At 46.2% G+C, this 18425-nt stretch overlaps 1 protein-coding gene across 1 annotated transcript; it reads right to left on the minus strand.

Annotated features, from left to right (window-relative positions):
• Position 1: 1 nt before the first annotated feature.
• On the minus strand, positions 2–12135 carry LOC310850781 (arylacetamide deacetylase-like 4). The gene is made up of 4 exons (XM_083752720.1): positions 11885–12135; positions 4429–4639; positions 2342–2405; positions 2–939 (listed from the first exon to the last, which is right to left on the minus strand). The coding sequence occupies exons 1-4, from the start codon at positions 12116–12118 to the stop codon at positions 168–170; spliced, it is 1281 nt and encodes a 426-aa protein (XP_083608846.1). The 5' UTR covers positions 12119–12135; the 3' UTR covers positions 2–167.
• Positions 12136–18425: the final 6290 nt, after the last annotated feature.

Raw genomic sequence — 18425 nt, forward strand, 5'->3', positions numbered from 1 at the left:
TCCCTTCCCTTACATTTCCAGCACTCGTTAGTTCTTGTCTTGTACACTTTAGCCAATTTAGCTGGTGTTAAATACAATATGTACATCATTTTCATAACATTTTCTTCAAGTGCACTGCATGCAGTAAAATGAAAGGTCTTTATGCGGGATAGAGAACAGATTTTTGATCAGAATCGTTTTATGAAGCTTGTTACATGTTCTGCTGCCACCCTTGCACATGGCCATTCAAAGAACCAATCCACTGAACTTAGAATCCCATGGAATCCTTCCTTTGCATGGTGCCAAGTTACGGGCACACCGTTGTCCTCCAACCGTTTTTTGTAAAGCAGTCCATCATCCCTAAGCACATCATACTCGCAGGTTAACATAAATGTCTCGGGGAGCTGACACACAATGTCATCTTCCACCAGAAGAGCACAGTGCTTGGGATCAAAAGAAAGCTTCATCATTTCGTGCAGCTCCTTTGAAAACGGGACTGGCGGGGGTGGTTTGTAGCCCCTGACTTTAAACTCATCCGGGATATGATCTGCATGGATCCATTTCTTGTATTTCATCTTCATTTCTTCGGAAACATGGGCCCCCTTCAGGACTTGGTCCAAATATGCTAGCTTCACATTCATAAACCTGAGGTCAAATTCAACAGTCCATTTTGTGAACAGGATGGGGACATTTCGGTTTTGCTGATAAGATGGCAAGTTGTAGTCCAGTGTTTGAATATTTGGGTAGAGCAGGATCTGGGCTCTGACCTTTGGGAGATCCTTTCTCGTTAACAGATGTTGACAGACAAGGGGAACAATTCCAGCCCCAGTGCTGTCACCAGCAATGACAATACGATGAGGGTCTACCCCATAATCACTTGCATTTTTCAAAAAGTATTCAGTGGCGGTGATGCAGTCCATGATTTGTGTAGGACAGCGGTGCTTAGGAGCCAAACGTTGCCTAGAAGATGATGGAGAGAAGGGGCAGGGGAGAAAGTCAATCCTAATTTTAGTTGAAGACAAACCAGTCTAGTTCACACTTTCTAAAACAATATGTGAAATAAAAGATAGTCAGCGTTTGGAATCTGCCCTTCTCCAACTTTGGTAGGAAGAAGAAGAAGAAGAAGAGTTTGGATTTGATACCCCACTTTATCACTACCCGAAGGAGTCTCAAAGCGGCTAACATTCTCCTTTCCCTTCCTCCCCCACAACAAACACTCTGTGAGGTGAGTGGGGCTGAGAGACTTCAAAGAAGTGTGACTAGCCCAAGGTCACCCAGCAGCTGCATGTGGAGGAGCGGAGATGCGAACCCGGTTCACCAGATTACGAATCTACCACTTTTAACCACTACACCAGACTGTTCCCCATCCAAGTGACATGTAGAAAAATGCATAGAGTAATGTCTGCACTGATGGGTCATGCTATGGGACATTCTAGTCCAGCACCCAGTTTTCACAGTGGCCAACCAGATATTTATGGGAAGCCTTAATGAACTTCCAAAAGGTCAACAACTTCGCAATGTAATTTAATTTTAAATTTCAGTAAACACTGCTGTGGTTCTAGCACTGCTGTGGTACACAAGTCATAAACCAAAAGAGGCTCGCCTAATTAAAATTTACTATCCTGAGCAAATTATTTTTACACCCTTGGCAATTACACAGCAGACATGGTGTCTGCCTTAGAGCATGGGATTCTTTCATAAAATATTCAATATGTCAGATACATGTTTCCACCATATAACTGTATGTGTGCCTGGTGGTCTGCCACTGACATCTGTTCACACAGCTGATCTACACCTTGTCAAAAGGGTCATGTTACTTTGGCCTCTCAGCACCCTTCTGTGCTATGTAAGATACTTGAAGAGAGCCAAACCTCAGACTTCTCCTTGCTATCCCATCATAGATGGACCTTTGAGATCTTTCCATTGGGAAATGGGCAGCGGTTTATGTATAATGGGAGCATCAAGATCAGGATCTAGTGGCAGAAGGGCTGGAGCAGGGGTTGCATTCAGGGATAGACCAAGATGGGAAACGACATCAAAAGTAATTTGCCCAAACCCAGTAAGCTTGTCACACTGCCACCCCCAATGTATGGCAGTCCCTCCCTTGCTTGCAGCCCCACACGCACAACAACTCATACGACAACTCACATAAGCCCAGACCATAAATCATGCTGTCTGGGGTTGATGGGACTTGGCATTTAACAACACCTGGAGGACACTGCATTGGCTAACTCTGTACCATCTAGTGGCAAATCCCCCCCACTGCTTTTGGGAGTAATTTTTTTTTGGGGGGTGTCACCTGCTTCCACCCTTATCAGCTGTTCAGGATATCCAGGATGAATGCAGGAATACGTAGACTTACCCAACACACACAAGCACTGATTCACTTTCTCTGGAAAGGTAGTGGCACAGCATCCGATAAGCTTCTGGATATTAGAAAGACCTTCAGTGTATTAATACTTTACACAATGGCATGCACATTTCTACATTAATGTGGATGTGAGACGAGTACGACGCAACCCCAAGTCTTCTTTGTGACTTGTTTGTATCTGAGCCAGAGGAGAATCCCCATCTTTCCTATTTACCCAGCCTTCCACCCATCCAGATCCCAAGGCCCCATGTCAAACTAATACCCTCGTTGTCAAATATTGTTTCCCTCCCCATGGCATTTCCTGCATGTACCTCTTTTTTCTTCCTACTATACTACAAACCAATATATCTGGCTTCTGACTCTCTGAGCCAGGGGTTGCCCTTCAGATTATTATTATTATTATTATTATTATTATTATTATTATTATTATTAGAGTTTATATACCAACCCTGTAGCCAGAGGTCTCAGGGCAGTTCATAGAAAAGATTGGACTACATTGGATGTCATTGGATTACAACTTCCATCAGCCCCAGCTATCCTAATGGTCCAGGAGGAGTTGTAATTCACAAAGGCTGGAGGGTACCGATTTGGCAATACTTGCTTCTCGCCTTTCTCACTAGCTAGAAATCTGGTCACCATAGTACCAATTTTGTATCCATCAATTGTGCTAAGAGACTGGAAGTAAGGAGATAAGAATAGGATTTAATCAGGAGTGCTTTATTAATTATACCTTGAGCTACATAGAAAAAAGGATACCATGTGTGTGAAATCATCTTATCTGTTTATCCATTTCTGAAATGCACATAATTAGCAGATACCTAATGTGGAATAGTTTTCCCCCCATATACATTGAACTCTTCTTCTCAGGGTTACTTTATCTCTCTCCGGCCTAAATGACCTCTTTATTTAAATTATAGTGACAACTGCAAAGCTACATATGATGCCTTCATTACCATCACAGCTTCTTTCTTCACACCAATTCCTTTAAAATATGTTTATATATATATTTAAAAAAATTAGAAAGCATTTATAAACCACTTAATATTCCAAAAATCCCTGAGCAGTGTACAGTCCAAAAAGGAAACGAAAAACATCAAAACGTTAAAATACAGCCTAAAACCAGTAGAGTAGCAACATAAAAACATATAAAAGGTTAGAAACATATGGGTTGCCATATCTTGAAGAGCAAAAAAGAGGACACTTTTGCCAACTTCTACTTTTAACTATGGATCGATATGGATCTCTACCCATTAAAAAGAGGACATGTCCTGGAAAAAGAGGACACATGGCAACCCCAATTACAGGGTCAAAGTCATGGGCCAGGGAAAGCCAGGGCAAAAGGAACAGACTTCACAAGATGCCTGTAGCAACTGCTGGTAGCTGCTTCCTGTGTGGAAGAGGGAAGGGGATTTCACAGTACAGGGAGAACAACAAACAGAAAATGCCTGTTTTGAGGGACACTGCCCCATGATATTCTCAGAGCCAGCCAGCCCATTAGGCTTGGGTGAGGCAGTCTCCTCAGGCAGCAGGCTGGGGAGAGCTGGGAAGTCCCCCAGGAGTGTGCTGCTCACTGCCTCCAACACTTGTCACCCATGCACCACCTGGAAAGAGCAGGGATACTGCTGCTGCCATTGCTCCTATCCAGCCTCCTTTTTTCTCCTCCACTGCCTTCAGTGGGCTGGGGCTTCCCCAGGTCACCTCCAGCTGCCGCAGGTGGCAGGGCGTTGGGTGTGTGTGCCATGTTCTGCTTTGCCTCAGGTGGCAAAATATCTAGGGCCGGCCCTGGATATTCTGCAGGATGCGGTGCTCTGATTAGAATTTCCATAAACGACCTAAGTAATGGATAAGTGGCCTGTCAGGTAACCTGCTCCTGAGTTGTCCTGATCTTAACCACAAGAACTTGAACATGCCCCGGTAGTTGATCAGCAGCCAGTGCAGTGGCTTCAGCACAGGTGTAATATATGCTTGTCCGGTTGGTCTACTCAACAACCTGATCCCAGCACCGTGCACGAGATGCAGTTTCCAGATCAAGCCCCACACAGATCACACTAGTTGTAAGTTAAATTAGAATGACTCACTTATGCTCCCGAATAAGCCAGCTCCTCCATACAGGTAGATAATTCCTCTCTGCCCTGTGGATAGGCCCTTTGGCTGATAAATCCTCACAGTCACATTGTCAAATTTTGTGTCGATAGTGTATCTGGGCTCGCTCCCTGCTGGCATTGCAGAGGAACTCCATTTAAGGAGTGTCGGTTTTGTACAGATTCCCAACATCTCCAAAATAGATCCCTGTTTGGGAAAAAACAAAAAAGCAACAGAAGCTAGTATCAAGCATAGTTAGCTTTCAGTTTAATAAGGTTTTTGAAAGGTCTGTTTGTAGGAGTAGTGTGGGGTGAGAAATGCTTCGTTGATTCATTCAGAAATTTAATTGATTTCATTTCCATTTGTTCCAATTGCATTCATTAAATGTTCTCTTTGTTTTCATTCCCCCCTCCCTTAGTTTTCATTTTCCCTTTGGTTTCAATGGGAGACTCAGACAGCTTTATGCAGTCTGTAATGTCTTCTGTGACATTTTGGTATGAAAATATGATTACTACATCTCCGAACTTGCTTCCTCCCTCTGCCTCTTTACCTTTTGTGTCATTTCATTTTGGTTGCAAGTCTGAGGACAGGGATTTTTCTCATCACTGACAACTGTTGAGATACTCCAGGAGATTTTTTTTTTGGGGGGAGGGGGGTCGTGCAATTTGAATGCCCCTATCACTCTAATATGTCATCTGAATGGGACGGATTGGGGCTCATTTGTTTTGTTCCCCATTCAGTTTAAAAATGAATGAACAGTGACATCCGGCGGATGCTCTTTGCTTTACACCTGTGCGGGATAATCTCCACGAGGGCATTGCAACACTCCATCGGCGTTGCTTTATTTAAACCACTTACCTTCTTCCTGTGGGATGTAAACACAGGAGCAGTCAATGACAACATTCCTAGAGTGTACATGTTTGAACATGGGGAGGGATGTCTGTCCAGCAAGCAGGTAAACTTCCTGGGGACGGACTTCCTCCGCATGTGACCAGAGGTGGGTGTGGCCTCACCTGTGCAGGTAAATGATAAAATCACAGGGCAGGCAGCCATCTCTCTCTCTTGCCTCTTGCCTCTCTGCCATCTTCATCTTCTGAAGGAGCAACATGCCCTCTTGGCTCTCAGCCAAGAGAGGACAGTACTATCTTCCTATAAGATAGTTTCTAAGTGTATGTAACCTTTTTAAGCCTGCCTACCTTCTGGGATCATATTGTGAACAGAACGTGAGTAAACTCTTTTATACTTTTACAAAGACTGTGTCGTGTCTTGTGTTTTAAGAGGGAACAAAGGGGAAATTACCAGAGTAATTATTATAGAGGTTCTAGCGAACCTGTGCAAGCGTTACCGTTGCGTACTTAAAGGGGAATGTCTATAAACTCTGCTGATATTTTGGGAACTTGTTAGCACAAGTTGGATAAGGATATAATTAGTCAATATATCCTCTCCTGCACCCCAGAACATTCCCACACTTCCAAGATCTCTGCGTGGTGTTGCAATGGTATTGCTGCATCCGCAGCAACTGCTGCCTCCAGGTGACCTCCCACACACCTCTAATCAGAGGCGAGACAAATTTTTCTCAGAGTATCGTTCTTGTCCGCCCGCCCCGAAGATTCTCCATCAGCTAGCCCTTGCCCTGGGCGCGCAATATGGGTGGGGGGCGCAAACTAGGCACGCCCCTTGCAGAAATCCCTGCCTGGATGATCCAGCGGCCAGGCACCGCAACGCGAGAGTCCACCCGGCGGCGGCGGTGAGGGCTAAGAGTGAAGAGCCGGTGGAGCCGGCTGGGATGCTGGCCACTCGCCACGCAACCGTGGCTGGCGGGGCGTTGGAATCTCCCAGCGCGCCGCGGGCAGGCAGATGAGCTGCAAACAGGTGGGTCCCGTGTCGGAGGGAGCCTCTGTATGAGAAGATGACAGGGCAGCGTCTCTATCTCGGCAATCCCCACCTTTTAGGGGGCGGGAGAGAAGGGCAAGAGGAGAGAGAACTCGAGAGGGCGCTTTCTCTCTTCACTTCATCGCGCGCAAAGACGCACCGAGCACCCCGCGCATGGATGGAGGGAACCTCCTTCCCACCCCGGCTGCTGATTCACTTGCACAAGGGGGTGATCCGTGGGAGGGAAAACCACAGGGGAAGTTGCTAGGCAGAGAGCAGTGGCATAGCGTGGGGGGTGCAGGGGGGGCCGGCCGCACCGGGCGCAACATCTGGGGGCTAGGGTTAGGGGGCGCAAATCCACGGGTTAGGGGGTGCAAATTACTTGCCTTGCCCCGGGTGCTGACAACCCACGCTACGCCACTGGCAGAGAGGGGAGGAGGAGGACCCTAACCGGCTAGGGACTGTATGTGTTTTTACTCGGAGGAAGCAAGAACCGTTGTCCCGAGTTCGTGCGCGCAGAGGAGCGGGCTTCAAAGCTCCGATCCTTACTTGGAAGCAGCAGCGCTTGAGTGAGCGAGTGGTAGCAAACCTGAACCCCCTTTACTGAAAGGAAGCCCGGTGATTTTAGCGGAGGCATGGGATCATCAAACTAAAACCTAAGCTAGAAAAATCAAGACACACACCCCATGCCTCCCTCCCTTGCTGTGCACAAGCCCCGTCACCAAACCCACCTTCTTCTCTTGCTGGTTACTGTGGTTTTAACATGTAGACACCCCACTTTTGCACGCTTCCCCCTGCCTAAATTGCAGGGTGGTAGGCTGCAGCTGTTGACTTTCTCATTGGCATAGGTGTTGGAGACTTAAAGCTGCTATCATGCCACATCCTCTTGCTCAGCACCCCAGTTTCTTGTAACAATGGTATAACAAGCAGGGAATTCAATTGGTCTTGATTTTTCCAATACAGTAATGGAATAGTTGCACCTGTTGGATATCTGCCTTATGCAGATTTAAAAGCCTTAGATCTTTTAACAGGGAAATGGTTGGAAACCTACCTCCAGTTTCTGCCATAAATAGCCCATCTTCCAAAGGACTGTGATTGCCTTGTTATGTAGACTGTTCACCCTTATTGTGAACATTTTCTTTGACATTTTGATCTGGCAATACTATTTCCCACTTATTCATGCATGTTTGTTTGTGGCTGCCATAACACATAACAGCATCACACCCACTTGTTAAGCCTATTAAGTATTGGGTTGGAGGGGGGGGTGTCCACATTTTAGTCCAAAAGGACCACACTTGTGGATGAAGCAGAACCCTTCCCACTTTTTTGCTTGCTGAGTTCACTTCAATCCATTAAGTTAGAAGTTTGGAATCATAAAGTTGGAAAGGACCATGAGGATCACTTTTGCCCAACATGGAGCTGAAACTCAGGACCCTGAGATTACGAGTCGCATGCTTTACTGACTGAACCATCATTTTAATGGTGACATTAAATCATACAGGCATGCATTTGTTGCCGTGGGGTATTGTTGTTTTTGCTGTCTTATTGGAGTTATTCAGTCCAGGCAGCAGTGGAAATTCATTGGCTCAGGGGCTTAATGCAGTCCTCTAAATCTCTTTCTGGCCCTCAAGATCTCTTCCTAGGCCATTTTCCCATCTCTCAGCCTCTCCTCCTTCACTGGTCATCCTCTGCACTCTTCTCAAGGGTTTTTGCATGGTTGGAATATGCATGTCATTGACCCATGATGTAGTATGGGAAAGTGCCCGAGGGCAAAGGGGGCCCCCAGTGCACAACTGATCCCGCAACTCATCCCCAGCGGCCCAGTCCACCTGGAGGCACAACCCCCTGGGCACACACGCTACGACACTGAGCACAGCTGCTTTCAGCAAACAAAGGGCATTTGCCCTGGCACTCCCTCACCCCAGAGAAACCCAATCTTTATGTCTGAATTGGAAGAAATAGCATTCAGGTTTTCTGGGGGAAATAATAATAACAACAACAACAACAACAATAATAATTTATTATTTATACCCCACCCATCTGGCTGAGTTTCCCCAGCCACTCTGGGCAGCTCCCAATCAAGTGTTAAAAACAGTACAGCGTTATGTATTAAAAACTTCCCTGAACAGGGCTGCCTTAAGATGTCTTCTGAATGTCAGGTAATTGTCTATCTCTTTGACATCTGATGGGAGGGTCTTCCACAGGGCGGGCGCCACTACCGAGAAGGCCCTCTGTCTGGTTCCCTGTAGCCTCACTTCTCGCAATGAGGGAACCGCCAGAAGGCCCTCGGCACTGGATCTCAGTGTCCGGGCTGAACGATGGGAGTGGAGATGCTCCTTCAGGTATACAGGACCGAGGCCATTTAGGGCTTTAAAGGTCAACACCAATACTTTGAATCATGCTCGGAAACGTACTGGGAGCCAATGCAGATCTCTCAGAACCAGTGTTATGTGGTCCCGGTGGCCACTCCCAGTCACCAGTCTAGCTGCCGCATTCTGGATTAATTGCAGTTTCTGGGTCACCTTCAAAGGTAGCCCCACGTAGAGCGCGTTGCAGTAGTCCAAGCGGGAGATAACTAGAGCATGCACCACTCTGGCGAGACCGTCTGCGGGCAGGTAGGGTCTTAGCCTGCGTACCAGGTGGAGCTGGTAGACAACTGCCCTGGACACAGAGTTAACCTATGCCTCCATGGACAGCTGAGAGTCCAAAATGACTCCCAGGCTGCGCACCTGGTCCTTCAGGGGCACAGGTACCCCATTCAGGACCAGGAAATCCCCCACACCCACCCGCTCCCTGTCCCCCCAAAACAGTACTTCTGTCTTGTCAGGATTCAACCTCAATCTGTTAGCCGCCATCCATCCTCCAACCGCCTCCAGGCACTCAGACAGGACCTTCACTGGTTCTGATTTAAAGGAGAGGTAGAGCTGGGTGTCATCTGATGAACACCCAGTCCAAACCCCCTGATGATCTCTCCCAGCGGCTTCATATAGATATTAAAAAGCATGGGGGAGAGGACGGAACCCTGAGGCACCCCACAAGTGAGAGCCCAGGGATCTGAACACTCATCCCCCCCCACCACTTTCTGGACACGTCCCAGGAGAAAGGAGCGGAACCACCGTATAACAGTGCCCCCAGCTCCCAGACCCTCTAGACAGTCCAGAAGGATGTTATGATTGATGGTGTCAAAGGCCGCTGAGAGATCCAGCAGAACTAGGAAACAGCTCTCACCTTTGTCCCTAGCCCACCGGAGATCATCAACCAGCACGACCAAGGCAGTTTCAGTCCCATGGTGAGGCCTGAATCCCGATTGGAAGGGATCCAAATGGTCCGCATCCTCCAGGCATGCTTGGAGTTGTTCGGCAACCACCCGCTCAATCACCTTGCCCAAGAATGGTAGATTTGAGACTGGGCTATAGTTGGCCAAATTGGCTGGGTCTAAAGATGTTTTTTTAAGAAGCGGTTTAATGACTGCCTCTTTCAGCAGGTCTGGGAAGGCTCCCTCACAGAGGGAAGCATTCACCACCCTGCAGAGCCCATCGCCCAGCCCTTCCCGGCTCATTTTTATCACCCAGGATGGGCAAGGATCAAGGAGACAGGTGGTTGGTTTCACTCGTCCAAGCAGCCTGTCCACATCCTCGGAGGTAACAGATTGGAATTGATCCCATGTAACAGGACCAGACAGAACTCTAGCACTCTCCTGCCCTGGCCCTGCTCCCACAGTGGAGTCTACCTCCTTCTGAATCTGAGCGAAATATCTGCAAAAAAAAAAATTGCAACAGCATTGCAGGAGATCTTGGGGTCCCTACCAGGCCCCGGTGGTGCAGGTGGTTCCGATAGGTTGCGAACCACCTGAAAAAGTCTCCTGCTGCTGTTTTCTACAGATGCCATGGAGGCAGCAAAGAAGGCGCTCTTCGCCGTCGCCATTGCTAATTGGTAGGCTCGACGTTGAGCTCTAGCCCATGTCCGGTCTGATTCAGAATGAGTTTTCCACCACCGGCGCTCTAGCCGTCTCAACGATGGTTTCATCGCCCTCAGCTCCAGGGAAAACCACGGGGCTGTCCAGGCTCCATGCTATTGGAGAGGGCGCTTCGGAGCCAAACAGTCAATAGCCCTGGTTAACTCTGCATTCCAGCGGGCCACCAGGGAATCAGCTGAAAGCGGTGAGACAAAGGCAAAACTTTCGGATAGTGTGGGGAAAGTGGGAAACGACTGCTTTTTAGGCAATGGACAAGCAGAAAGGTGGATGAGCCCCAAAAAAGAACTGCATGACTAATGGCATAACGTGGGGTGAGGCCTCAGGTGCGGTTACCCTGGGTGCAAAATTTCAACACCCGGTGCTGCCTAAATACAGCTGCATACTTCTGTCATTGGGCTCTGTTGAAAATGGCTTCTTTGTGTGACTTTCCAGATAGCAGAGAGAATCTTCTTCTCTTGTTTCTGAGGCTGTGATCTCTTGGGTGATGCGGACACTGTTAGGCAGCTCCATAGTCCCCACCTCACCCCACATATGGCGCCAGATGCTCGCAACCCACGCTATGCCACTGCGTGGGACAGTCTTTGGCAGCATGGTCCTGCTAGCTGGGGATGCTAGAAGTCGTAGCACAAAGCATCCTCCAGAAGTCACATTGATGATCAACACTGTATTTGAACTGTGGAGGAGAGAGATGTCCTTCCACAAACAAGCGCTCACAAATAGAACTGGAAATTTGGGAGATGGTTTTTTGCACAGATCTCTAGTTATAATTGTTATAAATTGTTATAATAGTTATAAATTGTGGGACGCAGGTGGCGCTGTGGGTAAAACCTCAGCACCTAGGGCTTGCAGATCGCATGGTCGGCAGTTCGAATCCCCGTGGCGGGGTGAGCTCCTGTCTTCGGTCCCAGCTCCTGCCCACCTAGCAGTTCGAAAGCACCCCTAAAGTGCAAGTAGATAAATAGGCACCGCTTTCTAGCAGGAAGGTAAACGGTGTTTCCGTGTGCTGCGCTGGTGCCGGCTCGCCAGAGCAGCTTTGTCACGCTGGCCCCGTGACCCGGAAGTGTCTCCGGACAGCGCTGGCCCCCGGCCTCTTAAGTGAGATGGGCGCACAACCCTAGAGTCGGACACGACTGGCCCGTACGGGCAGGGGTACCTTTACCGTTACTAGTTATAATACATGAATCCTTCAGGCTGGCTAGCTCAGTAGATAGAGCATGAGATTCTTAATCCTAGGGTCCTGGGTTCCAGTTCCACATTTGGTGAAAGATTCCTGCCTTGCAGAGTGGTGCTTGGGTTTGTGGTCCCTTCCAACTCTACAATTCCATTTTTCTATGATGGGGTGGGTGGGGTTGCACCTCCTAAAACATGTTGCCTGTTTGAACCATTCCTGGCTGGCCAGCCCCCATGCAACTAAAAAAATAGCAGAATCATAGAATTTGTAGAACTGGAAGGGACCACAAGGGCCATCTAGTCCAACCCCCTGCAATGCAGGAATATTTTGCCCAACGAGGGGCTCGAGCAGATAACCTTGAGATTAAGAGTCTCATGCTCTAGCGACTGAGCTGCCCCACAGAAACTCCAGGTTCAAAGTCCATCCAACTTACCATACGCAAGGATGAGTGTAACATAATGGAGATTAGGAAGAGTTTGAAAGGTCCATCGATCCCTGGAGGGAGATCTGTTCTTCGGACATCACGATAAATGAGCACCACCAGGGAAAGCAGGAAGCAGATCACAAACGTCAGCATCACTGTGGAGAGATCCATCTTCCTTCCTGAGAAGCCTTGGAGGGACTGAATAACCGGCTGATTCCTGGCAACTATTTTCTCTGCTGTCATGCAATTCCAACTTCTGGCGTCACAATTCTGTAGCAATTGATCACACCCTTGTTTTTCCAGGAATTTCTTATGCAATGCTATTCTTTCTTCTGAATAAATAAATAAATGCAATTGTGTGTTCAGTTATGTATGTAAATGGTTTGTATTGAACTTTCAAACTGCATTGCATTGCTTTTGCATTGTGACACTAAATCCTCTGGTTGATTGGGAAGATTCCCCCCCCCCCCCCCCGCCTTGCATCTGTCCAACTAGATGTTCCTCAAGGTCCCTTCCAAGTCTATCCTGGCCCTTGTGCATCCTTCCACACATGTAGGGTCTTAGAAGGGCAGTGTAGGGAGAATCTGCTGGCAGAGGTGGTTATAGGGCAGCAAAATTGGTTCAGCTGCACTGGGAGTGCAAGAGGCAGGAGGCGCCGAATTTTAGCATTGCACATGGTGCCGCTGAAATTTGAGAGTCCCAAATCTACCACTACTGCTAGCGGAAGACACCGGGCCTATTTCAAATGGCCTACTTAGGGATTTACACCATTCTGAGCACGATGTGCTAACCAAAAGCGGAGATCAAGCTTTTTGGGGGAAACATTGTCCTTGGCCATATTTGTGTTTCTATGCAAATAAATCTGAAACTTTTGTCATCTTTGGAACCTAAGTTGTGCTGCCTTTCTTTTCTAGCTTCTGCTTGGAAAATCTGTGAGAATGTTATTTGCCCCCAAAATGGAAAGATGATGGAACCCCGACAAAAGAAGAAAAACCTATGGACTATGCAGGAATGGAAAAACTTACCGTAAGAATATGAAATCAGGATAGTAAACTTTTTATAAATGAATGGAAATGGTATATTGAATATTTGCAAACAAATTGAAAAGAGGAAAAAAAAACATTGGCATGACTACTGTGACAAGCTGCAGTTTGAAAAAAAATACAGTGGTACTTCCAGTTGCGCACAGGATACGTTCCGGAGCTCCGGAGGTGCTGTTTCTGCGTATGCGCGCAGTGCGGTAGAGCACTGTAGAGCACTTCTGCACATGCGCGCATGGTGAAACCCAGAAAACTACTTCTGGGTTTGCCGCGTTTGCATCCTGAAGGATACGCAACCAGAGGTGTGTGTATCCAGAGGTACCACTGTATAGATATATGAAAATGACTGCTCCCACATCAAATGGGGGCTCCTTTTGCGTGGTCGCACGCAGCCCCCTGGATCCCAGTGTGACTCCTGGTAGTTTAGGCTGGTTTCATACTCCCCAGGCTGGATACCTGGAGGTCTCCTCCTACCTCAGCCAATGGCCCAATCCCACCTGGGGAGGCATTGCCAGGGAATTGGCCAGGTAAGGGGAGGGACCGTCCTGTCCACACAACAGAAGGTGAATCTTACCTGCAAAGCAGCAGTCGGCTCCACAACTTCTCCCACCCTCCCCTCCCTCAGTTAAGTCTTCTTTCGCAGGTTAACCTCTTCTCCCCAGGTATGCAGGAGCTGCTACATCAGGGTCACTGTTGAAGGGCTGGAAAAGAATTTTCCTGCCTTGGCAGGTTTTGCCTTCCCCGTAACAAAACGTCACAACTTTGGTGGTTTCAGGTCTTGGGCGGAATCCTTTAGTCTATCTTCCTAAATGGGGGGGGGGCAGGAAGTTGCGACCCATGCCTCCCTTGTGGTGGTGATACCAGGGTTCCCCGTTAAAGGGGTCTTGAGGAGGAGGCATTGGCCATACACCAAGAGGTTGTCATTGCTCTCCCCTCCAAAGGCAGTGAAACGGGGGTGGGGGCTCTCTCTGCTTGAACATATGTTCTCCAGAGCCAGCCCAATCCCCACACATTCTGGATAACCCTGAAGTCTCCCAGATCCTTGGCTGGGGACTGGGAAGTATAAACACCCAATGCCTGACCCAAGGTCTCCCTACATCTGAAACTTAATAAAGTTGTGGCCAATTTTAATCCCATAGCATGTTGTCTTGAGTCATTATTCTGCTCAGAGGTCGCTTCATGTTAGGGGGACTCTGCCTGTCCACACAGTAGATGAATAAAATAATGATTTAATATAACTTAGAATATGCAGGGAATGGTGATTAAAAAAAACGAACCGCAGAAAGAAGAGGAAGGAAGTCGAGATTTGAAATGTCTGAATTATTGTTAAATTACTATTGAAATGTACATAAATGAAAATCATTTTTAAAAAGAAAGATCTTAAACCAGGCATCCGCAATCTGCAGCCCTCCAGATGTTTTGCCCTACAACTCCCATGATCCCTAGCTAACAGGCCCAGTGGTCTGGGATGATGGGAATTGTAGTCCAAAACATCTGCAGGGCCAAAGGTTGGGGATGCCTGTCATAAACCATTCTGAATCTTAATGTTTGCCTACACTGATTTCAAATATAAGTGGAAAGAACTGGATTGTATCAGCAGGGAATATATGACAGAGACCTTGCCTTTCTGGGTGCTTCTATTTCTAGATATTCTGAAGGTTTCAGGGCTACAGTAGTTATACTGTGCACAAGACGGTCTTTTAAGAGGCTGATAAATTGGTGGGTACGAACCAATGCATTCCTGAATCTTCCAGGTGTTCCAAGAGTTGTGAGCCTGTAAGTGACACATTGTTTTCATAACAGTCTTGCAGGCAATGGAGTCCCACTTTGGAAAGAGTAGTAGATATTGAACCTAGAATTGTGATATATAAGGAAGCGGGACAAAGGGTGAGGGTATGGATGCTAGTTTCTTATCAACTGTGCCACACCTCTGTATGTGAAAGGGTTGGAGAAAAACTTCTCTATTGACCTCATTTGGGGCAATAAGGGGAAGGGTCTTAGTGGGAGGAAAGTGGAATCTTGTGCCTCCAACACAACCCTAGACGTTAGGAAGTCTGTAGAAATCATAGGAATGATTTGCTGCAGCTGGAAGGAGTCAACATCCATTGGTATGTGATCGGACTCCCCAGCCTCCCAAACTGGTTTTATAATGCAACAGTGAGGAAGATAGCCTGGACTATCTGGATTGAAATATAAGCCTATTAAGAAGGAGTTGCCAAGAGGTAAGGCTGTTACACCATCTTAACAAAACAATGAGGTAAAGATGGGACATATCCAACACATGCCATGAATCCAGAGGAAGAGTAATGTTTTTGGCATGACCTGTGAATATAGGTTGCATTCAATTCAGTGGGCCCGAAATGAACAGATCCAAGTTAGTTGTTTTGTTTAACTTGAATGGGTTTACATGGCACAGGAGCAATGCTGGTTGCAATTTTATGAGATGAGGATTTGGTAATGTAAGGTGTGTTCATTTGTAACAGATAATTAGTGCTCTCCTTCTTGCTCTTGTCAGATAAGCTAAAGGTCTACCTCCCACTTACCTTACAAGAGGCAGAAGAAGTTGCAATGAAAGGGAATATCATTGCACAGCTTTCCAATGGTTTAGCCTCATAGAAACCCTGCAGGGTGGGTTAGGCAAATGGGGCTGTTAATCAAACACATTAGATCTAGTTCTCAGACCCTTACAATGAAAAGGTTTAGCAAACCTATCGAACTGCACATCTGTATAGAAGTAACACCATTTAACATACATAAATATCCCAATGAAGTAGATAAATGAATAAGCAAAACTTAAAACCCACAGTTTCTCTTGCAAGACAAAGCATTCTCCTTTTCAATAAACAGGGAAAAAATCCCTACCATCAGTTACTGCTGATAAAAATATTGGAGCATTTGCATAGGTATCTTAATTTCCCTAGAATTATAAATTTGGATTGTTGTCCCAGAGTCTTTTGAACTGTCTATTTAAAAAATAATAATCGTTGCTAACATCTCCCAAACACAATCATTCATCTGCTGTAAGTAAACTTCATTTCTTCCAGTGATTTTATTGATTTGAAATTATTGAGGACTGTGAACTTAAACTAACAGCTGAACTGGAGATAAAGAAAATAGAAAGTATCATACACCACAATGTGTTTGAAAGTTTATTTATATTTTAGATTTCATTATTTGAAATACACAATATTTTAAAATGGCTATCTGCATTCCTATTCCATATTCAATTTTCCTCTCCCTTCCTTTGCCTGAAATGTCTTCCCCTTCTTGCACAGGTTGGTTCAGCTTTTTTTCTTTTTCTTTGTATTGGTTAGAGAAAATATATAAAATAAATAAGACGCTTGCAGCACAAGCAATACACATGTTTTTTCAAGTAAAGAATGGGATAAATTATTGCTCTTATTTAACTTGCAGTTTTACTTGCCCAGAAGCCCATGCCGCTATCCTGCAGATCACCCAGAAATCTAATACTGTATATCTTGATCTACTTTGTAGATCTCCTTTCTATGTTCAGTCTTCTGGTGTCAATCAAAACTGCAGAATAGAACTGCATTAAACCTTACTTATTCCTCAATCAATCAGCTTATTATGGTCATAGACCAGCAGTTTAAAACTGGCTGAAAATACAATAATTATAACAACAAGATACCATAATTAGTTAAACAACCCAGAATAAAAGCAGGGAGGCAAGAATCACTCACCAACTAGAGTTTTTACTATTACTAAAACAATACAAGTAAACCTTACTTATTCCTGGTTTTTCCAGTTAATCGTTTTAAACTAACTCGCTTTGAACTTGGCTACCTATTTTGTTTTCCACTCACCTTCCCTGAATGGGGGCAGATTCCAGGGATGGCAGTACTTCAGTTATGGTTTTTTTTTTTTTTTTTGGAGGAGACCACTGGAGAGCTTTTCTTCTGTGCTTCATCCCCCACTCAGATGTTTCCTTTCCTACACCATAACGTACGCTAAGAGATGCTCATCAAAGGGTTGTGGAACAACCAAGGGAGCTGCCTCTGGCAACCTTAGCACCTGACAGGGTCTGTAGGGAAGGAAACAGATTTTAAGGTATAGGGTTCCTGAGTCGTTTAGGGCTTTAAGCACTAACCTTAAGGCAGCCCTATCTTAAGGCGGCCCTGTTCAGGGAAGTTTTTAATATGTAACACTGTACTGTTTTTAACACTTGATTGGGAGCCGCCCAGAGTGGCTGGGGAAACTCAGCCAGATGGGCGGGGTATAAATTATTATTATTATTATTATTATTATTATTATTATTATTATTATTACCTGAGCCCCCTGAATCGAGCCCGGAAATGAACTGGCTCTCAAAGCAGCTGTTTTAAAACTGGGGTTTTATGTAAGGAATATCAAGGTATATTGTCTTTTAAGATAATGGAACTGCAACTGCTGAAAGAATGCTGAGACTGATAGGTCACAAGATAACAGATAACACATATTTAGCCAAAATTTGTGGTTAAAAAGTTCGTAAGTCACATAGCCTGTGGTTGGGACCTAGACACGAAGCCTGTTTGCACCTGTGATTAGAACAGCTGGTGGTCAAAATGTGGTTTGCCCTTTTGGCTTCATAAGATATAAAACTCGTTTATGCTTGCATTTGAAACAAATAGTGGTGTAACACGTGTAACTAGAACAACTTGTGGTTAGAATACTTATGTAAATAGACAAATGTTAAGGGACTTTTGACCATATTTGTACAATGATATTCATGAGGATTGGGTGCCGAGGGTCTGGAGAGGGTGAGATGTAAACAAGGAGGAGAATTTAGTATTTTAATTAGGCAGTCGTGATAGGCTGTGACTTTTGCAGGCCCCTGCCCAGTGGGCAGGCAGAGGAAGAAACTTTGTGCTCCATGAAAGGATAAATGCCTGCATTGTACTGACCTGAGATGTGCCTCCTTTGGACACCCATTCTTGCAGCTATGTTTTTGTAATCAATAAACTTTTGCTGCTTCACCAATTTTACTCAGACTTTATTTCAAAGGTCCTTGGGACCGATTTTTATAGCTCATGTTTTATGAGATCTAAAAGGAACCCCAACCAGCAATCTGCTGTCACCAGAAGAGCCAGAGGCTAGGTGAAGCAAGGGTCCTGAGAGCTCAGTCTTAGAGTTTGTGCTTTGTGTGCAGCAGGCTCCAAATTCTGTCCCTGGTTAACCATTATTGGTTCCAACTAACAACTAAGTTGTTCTGGGATCAGGGGCATATGAAGGGGGCGGAGGGGGCGGTCTGCCCTGGGTATCATGCAGGGGGTGACATGATGGCCCGCTGCCTCCCCCCAGCTGTAGAGCAGCTGAGGGCAGTCCGTATGTTAGCCGCCCTGAGCCCAGCTTTGGCTGGGGAGGGCGGGATATAAATAAAATTTATTATTATTTATTATTACAGATGTCACATGTGTGCCACTGGGTGGTTTGCCCCACCCCTTGGCGTCCCACCCCGGGTGCCAGAGAGGGTTCCTTCACCACTGTCTGGGATAAGGCCAAGTTAGTCAAAC

Source organism: Podarcis gaigeae, assembly GCF_964106915.1.
Source record: "Podarcis gaigeae genome assembly, chromosome: 8".
Classification (NCBI taxonomy): Eukaryota; Metazoa; Chordata; class Lepidosauria; order Squamata; family Lacertidae; genus Podarcis; species Podarcis gaigeae.

Excerpts from the sequence above, each read along its gene's own strand:
- LOC310850781 (XM_083752720.1), bottom strand. The coding sequence starts at position 12,118 with ATGACAGCAGAGAAAATAGTTGCCAGGAATCAGCCGGTTATTCAGTCC. Across the intron at positions 4,640-11,884 it reads TACACTCATCCTTGCGTATG|GGATCTATTTTGGAGATGTT; the intron begins GTAAGTTGGATG and ends TTTCCCAAACAG. Across the intron at positions 940-2,341 it reads TCAGTGCTTGTGTGTGTTGG|GCAACGTTTGGCTCCTAAGC; the intron begins GTAAGTCTACGT and ends ATCATCTTCTAG.